The sequence below is a fragment of the Penicillium verhagenii genome, assembly GCF_028828195.1.
Source record: "Penicillium verhagenii strain IBT 33310 chromosome Unknown utg000007l_segment0_segment0, whole genome shotgun sequence".
NCBI classification, from domain to species: Eukaryota; Fungi; Ascomycota; class Eurotiomycetes; order Eurotiales; family Aspergillaceae; genus Penicillium; species Penicillium verhagenii.
In genome coordinates, this window is record NW_026643171.1 from 2,769,926 (window position 1) to 2,781,869 (window position 11,944).

At 45.7% G+C, this 11,944-nt stretch overlaps 2 protein-coding genes across 2 annotated transcripts; both read right to left on the bottom strand.

Moving 5' to 3' along the window:
• Nucleotides 1-3,275: 3,275 nt before the first annotated feature.
• Nucleotides 3,276-3,998, bottom strand: N7466_007693 (uncharacterized protein; the record flags this gene model as incomplete). The annotated part of the gene is made up of 1 exon (XM_057167082.1): nucleotides 3,276-3,998. The coding sequence occupies one exon, from the start codon at nucleotides 3,996-3,998 to the stop codon at nucleotides 3,276-3,278; it is 723 nt and encodes a 240-aa protein (XP_057020123.1).
• Nucleotides 3,999-8,413: 4,415 nt separating this feature from the next.
• Nucleotides 8,414-10,596, bottom strand: N7466_007694 (Zn(II)2Cys6 transcription factor; the record flags this gene model as incomplete). The annotated part of the gene is made up of 3 exons (XM_057167083.1): nucleotides 8,414-10,152; nucleotides 10,218-10,421; nucleotides 10,485-10,596. 3 exons carry the CDS (start codon nucleotides 10,594-10,596, stop codon nucleotides 8,414-8,416), a joined length of 2,055 nt encoding a protein of 684 aa, XP_057020124.1.
• Nucleotides 10,597-11,944: the final 1,348 nt, after the last annotated feature.

Sequence of the window (11,944 nt, forward strand, 5' to 3'; positions counted from 1 at the left end):
TGGTTGGAATCAAATAGATGACGTCTGTTACCTTGGGGTGTCTGCCGAGCATGTTCCTTGCATGCAACCAGTGTTTCTAAAAATGGAGTCTTCATGAGGGAGTCATACACCCCTGCTGCAGCTTTGCTGACCGCCACTATAACCCCCTCAGTCACAAGCTAATGTGTGCCTTGTGCTCGAATTGCATGAACAAAGATGCGAGATGCTGTGACGAACACCTCTCGTGCGTGCAGGCCCAGCGTTTCGAGCAGGGAAAGTTTCTGCATTAGCGAGGCCTTGAAAACATCGTGTCCAAATATTAGAAATGATTTGTTGCATGCTGGTCCCCTACTCGGTGATTCCATTTCCACCTGGCATATTTGGACGCTTATTGGGTAAAAGTGAAGGATGCGAAGCACATGGAGCACAAAACCTAAAGTCCGTCCGCCCTGCCGGTATGCCCCAAAAATAGTTTACCCCTCTGTCCTAGGTACAGCAGGGATGTAATCAGAGGCTAATCACATCCGTAAGAGCCCGAAGTGGTGTCCTCGACAGGCTGATCTCCGCGTGATAGACCCACTTAGATGGACCAATAGTGCCAGAAATATTGCGGGTTTCTCCATTGCATGATACGCTAGCCCCGAAGTGTATTAGCGCCGGCGCTTAAATGAGATTGGTGAGCGGGCCGTGGGACTGACGCAACAATGCGGCAATCTCTGATTGGGCTGTCATTTAGATGTGGGGCTTGTTTTGATTTTGAGATGCTTTCCTGTCACTCGTTCCATTTGGCTTGTTCCTTCACGTTGTCTGTTCGTGTGAGGGGGGAGAAAATTCAGAATGTCAGGAGGCCCACCACATTCTTTCGGTATCTTGCCTGGAATTGGATTTCAAGAAAGTGCTAGTGGCTCCTTTGCGGTCATATTGAAGACCAATATTTGTGTAAGAATTTTGGGGTTTGGTATTTACACCTTTCTCGCTTTGTGATACTCATGAAACATGCCAATTTGGGATTAATACATCGGTATTTACTACCATACTGTCGGTTCCCAATGGGGCTGACTGATCAAACCTTGACGTGATGGCTTCATGACACTAGCATCAATGGATACTTTGTACATACTAGTACTTTAGCCTATACATGCAGTGAAATGCATAAGAGGAGCAGGCTCAATAATCAAAACTATAGGATACTCTACAATACTACTAGTACCAGTAAATAATCAGATTCCAAGTTAAAGCAATCGTAGTATGTGACCTTCGTGGCGACTCGTAAGGTTTATGGCGGGGCTATTGAAAAGCAAAACTCTGTAAACCACAGCGAAGATAGCTCGCCAATATCATGAAAGCAAAATCTCGTCTCGTGATCGTTAAGCTGTGTCTTGTTGGCCTGGTTTTCTCCGATCTTTTCGTCAGGTGAAAACAAACTGAAATTACCGGTCAGTAATACATACCAAATATACCATAATATTACATACAATACGCAACGATGTCAGAAATCCTTCGTCTGCCTTGACCTACATACCGCCAGTCCAGAATGAAAACATATGAGTTGGTGGCTTACGGGCAGTGCTATATCAAGCGCCAACAAGACTACTAACTTGATGCTTCTGCCATTGGAAGATGTATGCAAGTGCTAATCAAAATCCTTGGAGATTCCAACTAAAGAGAGTAGTAGGATATTGCGCGGCTCAAGTGAAGGGGGTTTCCGTGGGGCTAGAATTCATGCACTTCGATTGTTTCAGCAGGGATAATTCCTCGTGGCTTGTTGTACACCAGATTTGATTCGCTGCCTCCATGGAGGCTTCCAAGCTGCTGGCCCCAGTATCCTCATAGTGCACAAAGAATCCCTCGCGCCTCCTGACACAGCCCCCCTACCAAATTAATGCATTAAAGACTATGGAAGGAATAGCTGCCGCTTTGAATATGGCTTAACCGGGGTCGATGAGGCTGGAAATTGGATTCAAGGACTCTGAGAGGACAGGTTTACGCGCACCACACTCCTCGTTCCTTGGATGAGTGGCAGCCGTAGCCTATCGTAGACGTAGAGAGCTCTTTCGAAGGAATGGAAATCAAAATTTTAATCAACGAAGCGCCTAACAGTCCACAATTTTACTATAATGAATCCTTGGCTTGGGGGTGGTGAATCCTGTAGCCGGGGCCAGAGTCGAAAACAGGAATACGACTGTGGATTCTCCGGCGATCGTACTATCTGACCCTGGGTTGAGCCTCTCGGGAATAAAAGACATGTGCATTAGCTTGATCTAAAACTTGCCAGGATTCTTCGTGCATCGAATTTTTTTTGTTGGTTTTCGCGTTTTTGTAGTAGTAATTCCAACACCAGCTAATGCGGCTGACACGTGGGAAAAGCCATAGATGCGTCCATCCGCTTGGGGCTCCTCTTTTCTCTCTTCCGGTAGGCTGACAAAGATCCCAGTTTATGCTCTTCAGATCCTGCCATTCTCGAGTCCCAAGTCAGCATCCACAACAGGGTCACGGACCTCACCAACACATCCTTGGGCCATCATCGAGCCGTCTACACCGCATCTCTAGACGAATCGCATAAGCGATGCCATCCTGGTACGAACAGACCCTTCTCTGCGGAACCACGTCAGTCTTTTTGTTTTTAACAGTATGCCCATGTCTATACAGCCACTTCTAAGCCATTGACCCCTCAACACGCCTGAACACGTCAGCAAGTCAGTAGTAGATATGATCAAATATTAGAGAATGAAAAAAGACCTCAAGGGTATAGAGGCAAGTCAGGGCATGGGCAAGATAGACATTGATAGAATTCATTTTTAATATTTAATAGTATTTCCAGAATAAGATACCAAGAAAACTCCAGTCCCAAATAGAAACCCCCACAAGAACATAAATCAGCCTTGCATATGCCCTTTTCTCCGCCACCAACAGTAAAGCACAACAAGCATTGGACGAAGCTATAACGCCGCCGAAACTCCACACCCCATCCGATCCAGGCTCTCTCGCACAGGAAGAACCTTAGCGAGTGAGCCAATTAGGCAATACCGAGGACCGAATCGAATCCCATCCAGACTGCGAAAGAAAAATGCAAATCATTCTAACAATGTCATGTCATAAGTACCCCACAGCTAAAGCCAATCGTAAAAAAAGGAAAACATTGGGTAGAAAATCACTCGCTAGCCGCGAAAAATAGACAGGTCATTTGCGCCGAATTAATCCCTAACCCCCCTCCGCCCCAAAGGGGAAATAAAGAAAAGTAAAACCCCAGTCCCCGCTTTGACCTGTCAATAACCGTATGCATTCCGACTTCAGGTTTACTCGGCTTTGGTTTCCGCAGTCTTGCGTCGCTTTCCCTTTGGTGGAAGATCGAAGTTCGTGGGCGTCCGCGGTGACCGCAGAGTCCGCTTATAAGTAACTGTTCGCGTTACCACCTGGCGCACGCAGACTGACTTGGCAGTTGCACTTCTAGGTGTCTCGATGGAGCTGAAGATCCAGTCTGACGGTGTAAACGGGGAGTGTATTGTTCGTGCGCTACCGGGCGTCCTTGCACTACCAGGTGTTCTGGCGCTCATAGGAGATTCGCTCATGCAAGGGTAAAAACAGGAAGTGGGGATGCGGAGTCGTCGTAATGGAAGCCTCGCGGACTGTGAACTTGCGGACTTTTGACTGGTCGCAGGCGATGGTGGTGGGAAAGCATCACTGGTAGTTTTGGGTCCATCAGTTGTAACAATTTTCGGCACTGAGATTGGGGACGGACGGCGTTTTCGTTCGAAGGTGAGTCGCTCGATATCGAATCTCCGAAAGTCTGGACCCGCACTGGTGGGAGTCGAAAAGACCGGTGTAGCAGCTTTGAGAAAGTTGAGATAGGAAGGTGGTGGGCTCAGCGACGATGTACTGCTTGCTTCACTTAAACCATCCTCACGCTTGATGGTAGGTGTAGAAGTGGCACTCAGAGGGTAGGGACTGAGCTCGGAGGGAAACGTCATCGTTTTGGGTGTCTTGAGAGGGGGAAGTACAGGCTTATTATTTGGAGCCATGATGGTCGGGTATGATGAGGTCGGGTAGGATGAAAGAAAATATTTGGGGCAAGAGAGCTGGGAAGCCGACAATAAAGACAAAAAGGCAAAGCTTTATCGACAGAGGGTGTTGAGAAGGCAAGTAGTGCATGGAATACGACAAAGAGTGGGCCAGGCAGTCGAGAAGGTCAATGCACGACGCGACTTGTGGACTTGCAAATTGGGGGAAGATGAAAGAATAATTGGAGGGCCAGGAGGAATAAAAGAAGATCCAAGTCCAAGGCTAACGGGGTCCGAAATAGAAATCTTAGGAGCCCGTTGCAGGATAAGAGGATAAGGAGAGATTAAAAGTTGGTGGAGTGAGAAATGGACCCAAGTCGATCTATATGGGCGGAGCAACGGGGGGCTCGAGACAAAGTGGAACAACGAGGTATTGTACGGAACGAGTGGTACGGTACCGTATCAACTGTGCCAGACTGTAATGATACGGATCGAAATGTATTTTTGAAATCAATTCGGGACTAGGCTGCTTATGGATTAGCGCCCACCACTCGGCACTGGTCGCTGTAGCCTGTGAGAGTTCTCCTAACCTTTTTTGTTGCCCAAGGCTTTGCCCCCAAAAGTTGTTCAAAATTTTAAAAAAGGCTTGCACAGCAAAAATAAGAAGAATGGAATAAAAAGAGGATAAGACCGGCCTGTCTGAGATGACTTGGTTGCAACAACCCCGCTTTATGGGATGTTGATCTCGGATAGATTGACACAGTGTGAGCCAAAAGACGTGGAATTTCAGTCCAGCTGAAGATTGTGAGCCCCTGTGTGGTCTGTGAAGAAGGAATGATTCCCAAGACTTTCATGGGTCATCTCCTTATTATAAATTCTACTCTTTCTTTTCTTCCTATCGCGTGGCTGTCTTCAGGAGTAGGATCGGCGATTAATGACCTGGTCCGGCGCCATTTGAAGCATGAATTACGCTGGCATTCCCATCAAAAACCCATAGAACGATCTTGCTTCCCGCTAGGGTGTTTCATGTTAGCCCTCAGGGGGTTGTTGAGGCTTACTCACCCATCCTGGTTTGCTCTGACTAAAGCGCGCGGTTCCTCCACTAAAAGAGCGGCTCGCCCCCGCGCCGCCACATTTACAACGGAACAATTTCTTTAACAATGAAGTTGAACAATAGACTGCCAAGCAAGTCAAATCACCATTCTTGAGCCCCTTGAATTCTTTGCGCAACAATGGATACTAAGAATAGTGCAAAGATGTTTTATTGTCGATTGAATGAACCAAAACAATCACAATAAAAAAATGACCACGCTTGGTCTCTACCAATCTTCACTTGAAATACATCCATCACAGCATCGCCTCATCTCTATAGGTATTTATCAAATCTTCAAGGGCTTTCAATATACCTTAAAGGCGAATACATAGTATTTGAAGCGCATTGCCTCTCATATTCTATCCACAGAAGTATGTACTATTGCATTGCAGTCCATGTCCAAGGTGTAATTCAGTATATGCCGAAAAACAAAACATTAAATGATATGTAAGCTAATGTTAGTACACAGTAAGAACCTAATCTATTGTTAAGGGGTCGCTGGGGAAACAGACTATCAAGAATAGCAACTGCAGTGTGTTGTTCATGCAAGAAATCGGCAAAGTGTACCAGTTGCAGGGTCTCAGGAGGGCTACGCGCTGGGTTTCAAGTCAAGAGCCCTCGCAAGAAAAGCGGGAAGGCCCTGCTTTAGAGGACCATTCTTCTGTACCCTGCATCATATTTCCAAGAATAACCAGAAGGTGGGTGATATCATTGGCTATTCACAGTTAAGCACCGTTGATGAAGAACTGACAGTTTCAGACTGATGTGTAGCTCTTACGTCAAAATAGCAACGTTGATGAATCAACCATTGATTGGTTAACAGCACAGGTCCCATAAAAAGACTAAGAGAGTTCCTCCAAGCGCGTTACCAGTTGTTTGTTCCATACAATGGCAAAAATAATCAAATCCTGACGTGGAGCAGAGCGCTACGTGCTACTATATGCGCCTTGACTATTCCGAACGGGACGACAAGTTGCCTTGACAACACGCGCTAGAGACCCGAAATGGCCTGGAAGATCCAATTCTGATCTATTGAAGCGAGGTGGAATGCGTGGAGTTTTCATTGATTGGAAATGAACAAGCCGATGGGTTTCGAATCACCCTCTAGTGGTGTTCGAGTTGACTGAAAATGGCCACCATCCTTGGAATAGCCAACCTTCTCTAGAGGAAAGCGGCTATGTAACTGTTTGACATGTTGCAAGCCTGAGTGGAATCTCATCATCATCTTTTCAAATGTTTATTTTTGATTTCTTTTTTAAAAAAAAAAATTTTGAAAGAGAGAGGAAAGCCATCTTCCCTCATTCCAGGGTTCCAAATGTGCAGCGCGCCTACCCTGAGTGCTTTGTTTCTGGATAATTCATATATGTAGGCCAATCTGTCCCCACTGGATCCTTGGAATCATGGAATCTCTCCTTCATTTTGCATCATGTTCCAAAATCAATTCCACTCGAAAGGCCAATGCCATAACAACCTTTCCTTCCACGACTTCTACTGAACATCTCTCTTGCCTAGAGGCGAATCAAATATCGCCGTCCGCTTCTGACTTCAAACTTCAGGAATGTTCACCATCAGTCGACAGGCCCTTTCAATCAGGCGCCGAAATGTCTTTGCCTGAGGTCACTTGAACATAATTCAATGACCGGCTCAACTCAACGCCATCTCAGTCAGTTCTGTCAAAGGTTCTGACTACAAACTTCGAACAAACATTGATCGCGCTTTTAATTTGAAAATTGCAATATTTGAATTGCAGGACATTCATTTACTTCTCAATATACATCTCTTTCAAGGTTGTCAACTAGTTCTTTGAATGGCAACGTTGCCCAGGTAAGATTTTACAAACTTGAAATCCAAATTTACGTACCGAAAATTAATGTCATTGATAGCAAACAAATTTCCATGAAACTGATCTCTATGAATGGGGACTCCAGAGCCCACCAGATGTTTCCAACTCGCACTTAAAGTCTTATGAGCAAGGTTGTATTGGCCCATTTAGCTATATCTCTGTTGAAGTTTTCGATTCCAAGGTTGAGACCTAGAGATGAAGCTGGTGGTGACCGAAAAAATTTTTATCAACATGGATTGGCTAAGATGTTGACTCACCAGTCAACCTAGATCGCTATGAATCTGGGTCTTGTGTATGTTGCAACAACTCCTAACGTCTAGAAGCGATGTGATGACATCAGGAGTATTTGAAGACGGAGCCTTTGACTCGATTACTCCGGTAAAATCTCTTCCAAGGACAGAAATAGTCAGCAAGCTGATTACCTTCCGTTCGCGAAGGCGATCAAAGATCAGAATACAATGATTTCTGTCATATCAGTCAATGGTTACGAATACTCTTCATCCTGAGGCCAGATTACAGAAACGCAATGCAAGAACCTTTCGAGCTTGAAAGTTCTGGTCATCTTCGGTTTGTGAAGAAGAATGTGGCATTCATGTCGCATTTGAGTCTGACTTTCAGATGACACATGATGCATTTATGCAGCTGGCCACTCGAAACAACCCGACAAAGGCCAGCACTTGAGGCTATTCAGGAAATGTTATGACCATTCAACTCAGGCAAAATCGGTTCCAGCTCGAAAAGACTTTAAATAAAGTCTAGGCACGGATTTCATCCACTGAAATGAGTTAGAACTTCCAAGCTTCACAACGAAAGAAGACATCACAGACTGGGAAGTGACTCGAAACAATCTATCCCGAATTGGGTATTTATACCCGTGGACATAAAAATGTGTACTAAATCGGTAAGGAGGCGTTGGAAGACGCGAAGTGTTACAAAGACTGTATTGGAAGAGAAATTTGATGCTTAACTATTGAGATATACTGACCGGATGTTGAAAGAGACGACCTCGGGAACGACGAGAAGAAATTCTGGAATAGGTCGGAAATCCAGAAATTGGAAGGACTTTACGGACTCGGTTTCAAAGGGGAGAGTTACTCCACATGCAGTCACTGCGCCGCAACCCCTTCTCACCTCATGTCGGCGTTCATCTCCAATTCTCACATCTTCACCGCCAAATCAAGCTTGAGGTTTGCTCGACTTGAGAATATCGGAACTGCCAGATGCTACTTTTCGAAGATGAGTACTACAAGCACTGAGGATGAAATATTGAGTCATTTTTCAAGAATTTTAATTCGGTATCCGGCACGAGATTGGTATAGTGCAAAATTCAGGCCAAACTCCTTGCTTCCCATCCAGTATCCATCATCCCACTCTCCAAAATAAGAGACTGAGGAACTTCCAACAAAACAACCGAACTCAAGAAAATCAAAGTGCCGCCCTTTATCTTAAATCAAAGTACTCCAAGTCCCACGCGACAGAAAACAGAAATTTCAAATAAAATTAAATGAGCAAATACTTCCATCCATTGCGAATCATAATATCGCGCCAGTGGACTTCTTGCTTTTTGATGGTTCGTCCCGCAAACGCAGCGGCCTCGGGAGAAATTGGAGCAAAGCTTCGAGATGCGATGGGCTGGCTCTCAAGGCCTTCGGTACTGTTCAATGATGTTGGAGGTTCGTCGGTAAGTCTCCAAACTTCTTGAACGATACGGAACATGTGTCCGAAACTACCAAACTCTCCCATGTCGCTGATCTTTGCTACCCGGTTATAAAGGACATTGCGGAAATCGCTGTCTGGTGTTGCCACAGCACCTGCAATAAGCAGGGGCCAGACCAGTGAGCGATCGAAGCCATAGGGTCCAGAAGGAATATAATGCAATGCAGTTGTAATAGAAGAGACCAGAGAGATGATGCTGCTCTGGTTGCGGTCAAATCCAGGAACAAGGCTGCATAGATAGATCCGAGCTGCCAGACGGAATATTGTGGTCATGTTCTTCGTCAAATGGTTTGCGCGGAGAGTACCGCTGTATGTGTATGGATGCTCCAGGCTTGAATCGGCTGGTTCGGTGTAGTCGAGTTGAGCAGCAAGAGCGGAAACGTGTTGACAGACAGTGATCTCATTGACCGTGCCTTCTTTCTTTAAGGACTCAAGGCAGGCGATCTCGGAAATGAGATACATAACTCGGTCATCGCATCCCATCAACTCCTGCAATCCAGAAGAGGTGCCATTGAGGTGCTTAGTCCGGTAGCTATGGGCAAATTGAGGGGTAGTTCCCATCATTGTGGCTCCTAGGATGTCAATCCATGTCGTCAAAGACATGCTAAATGGAGTAACTGAAGGACATTCGATGCTGGGATGTAGTAATTTGGTAGGAAGCTCAAGACGGTTCACCAGGTTTGACGCCGCTTGGAAGTGATCGCTCCAAGGAATGTCAGGTAAAACATCTTCAGGTCCACCAACGGAACAGTGAAAGAATATCATTGCCAAGGTCGCATCTAGAATTTGCTCATGGTTTTCATCGCGGTTGAGGGCCTGGCATAAAGCTGAAATGGCTTCAAATCGATGGCGCATAATGTCATGGTCGTTTTTCTCAGAGACTATTCCAACGTTATTCTTCAAGTGGATGCCAGAAACACTTAAACAACTGTGAAGGTAGGCCTTGTTTGTTTCGAGCGCACTTAAAATGGTCTTGGCGCGAGAAAGTCCTTGTTGGTGGATTTCGAGAATGGGGAAGATCATGCGCAGCACGTGGTTGACAAAGTGGTTCAGAAGTGGCCTGTCGAGCTCATCAACTGGGATCTTTTCGGTGTTAAGAGAAGGTGGTGGAGGTGGCGGTGATACCACTGCTGGTGTCGGAAGGGCGGACTCAATGATAGAGGGATCAGTGATAGTATTAGATTCGAAGTTGTCAAAGGTGTCAACATCATTGAAGCTGCCTTCTGCGAGCCACTGTTCTTCATGAAATATGGGGATGGTGTTATGGATTTGCGGTGGTCCCATGGCATTGAAAGTAGAAACGGAAGAGTCGTGTCTCATTGGTACATCATTAACAAATGTTTGTCGCTCAGTTCGAACATCCACTTCATAAGGAGCATAATGTTGTAAATAAACTTCTGGTGGAAAAATGGGTGGCTGGTTGGTAATGGCAAGCGGGTCGAAGTTGTCTGGGAGAGAAGGTCCAGGGTGATTGAAGTCATATTCGCCAATCATAGAGGGTGATAGAGCGCCAAATGTATGCTCTGGAGGTAGAAGGCGCGTAAGAAAGGGCGATGTCAATTTGCAACAAATCAATATGAACACATACCATTGTGTTGAGATCCTCGTCGGTCTATCGACTTCTTCTCTCGAATTTTGATCTTTAAGCGGGCCTTCATCTCTCTGCGGGACTTTTCGCTCGCCCACCAGTCCGGTCGCTTGAATTCACATTTAAGGGAGAGGTTGGAGCAGGCTTTGCAAATTGGGTGAGTTTCGTCACATTTCTTTCTTCGCACACGACAAGTATAGCATCCTATAAGAGAGCATAGGTTAGATCAAACCCTCTTGATAATATGCCATTTCGAAGTTCACCCACCTGAGCGTGAACGCTTGTGCAGTTTATTTCCATTCTTGTCAACCGAATGCGAAGGACCTGCGGAAGGAATTGGCGCCGGCGTCCTCGAGGAAGATGAGCGTGAGGTAGACATGGTGAATGGAATTCCGAAATTAAGTGAATGAAAAAAGGCGAGAAGCGAATTTGATCTGGTCAACAGATTCCTAGTGGTGCTGTTGAATGATTGAAGAACCGCCAGCGGAGTCACCCGTTCGCACGTGTGGCAGCAAGAGGGGAAATAAAATAAAATCGAAAGTCAGTCGAGGTCTAGCTCGCTGTCTCTGTCTCCCAAAGACAAAATAATGTATCTAATACTGAGTGATGGTGTTTGGGATAGACGAGACTGAGGCGGAATGTTTCATCATGATGTGCTCGGAGGGTGAGGACTTTAAGGACTAATCTACGATCTGAGCTGCATCTCACTATGCTTCTATTTTTTGACAAGCTAGGCGAGGACTAGTCAAGCCAGCCCAGTGAGTATGCGAACATGGGTGGAGATCTACAGTTGGGACAAATGACACCAAACCTGGACTAAATTTGGGATCATTTTTTGCAGGGGTCTGCTTCCTGTTGGCTGATATGCACGAGTGGATTGGGTCGTCGCCCGGGCCCTCATTTCTAGCAGCTGGGTAGGATTTGTGATGGTCTCTTCATTCATTGGCCGGGGCCTGCATTGAAGATAGTATATCTCGGGATTTAATAGGATACTGGAATATGTGACAGTTTGTTAGTTCGACAGACCATTTTGCTATCACATTGTCTGTGCGCGGGATCCACATTTCTCCAGCCATTTGACTATCTGATCGGCCCCGCGAACACCACTAGAACATTTTTGTATCTCCCCAACTTCTACATGAACATTCTAAAGAAAGCGATTTCAAAGACACCAGACACTATTGACCTGTAGGGAAGAAACCGTTAAATGAGATTTGATGTAGACCGCCAAGTTGTTCGTGCTGGGACCAGTCGCTTTGCACCAGATTGTTGGTCACAGTTGGTGATCAGAAGCACATATGGTGGGATTAGATCGTGACGGGGCGGCAGCCGATGCATGCCAAGCTTCAACTTCAGGGATATGATTGGTGTACTCCCCTCAAGCCCTCAGCGGTTCGGATCCATGGTCGTGCAGAACGGGAGCTCCACGGCCAACCAACACCCCTAGTACGGAGCGGGGGAAAAGCCTTGACCTTGGTTGCACTGCAACGTTTACGGACGATAACCCCTTAATTAGCAACAATTAACCGCCAAACTAGCCATAATTGCATTATGTATGGACTAACTATTCCATAATCACTCAATAAGATCCATAAATCAATCCCATCTAAGGTTGAATTGCTATTAATAACTAATCGCAAATCCCTCACTTAGGAAAAGAAAAGCTAGTAAATTAACCCTATATCGATCCGTATTCGGACTATTGTAGTTAATAAGTGCTATTTTGA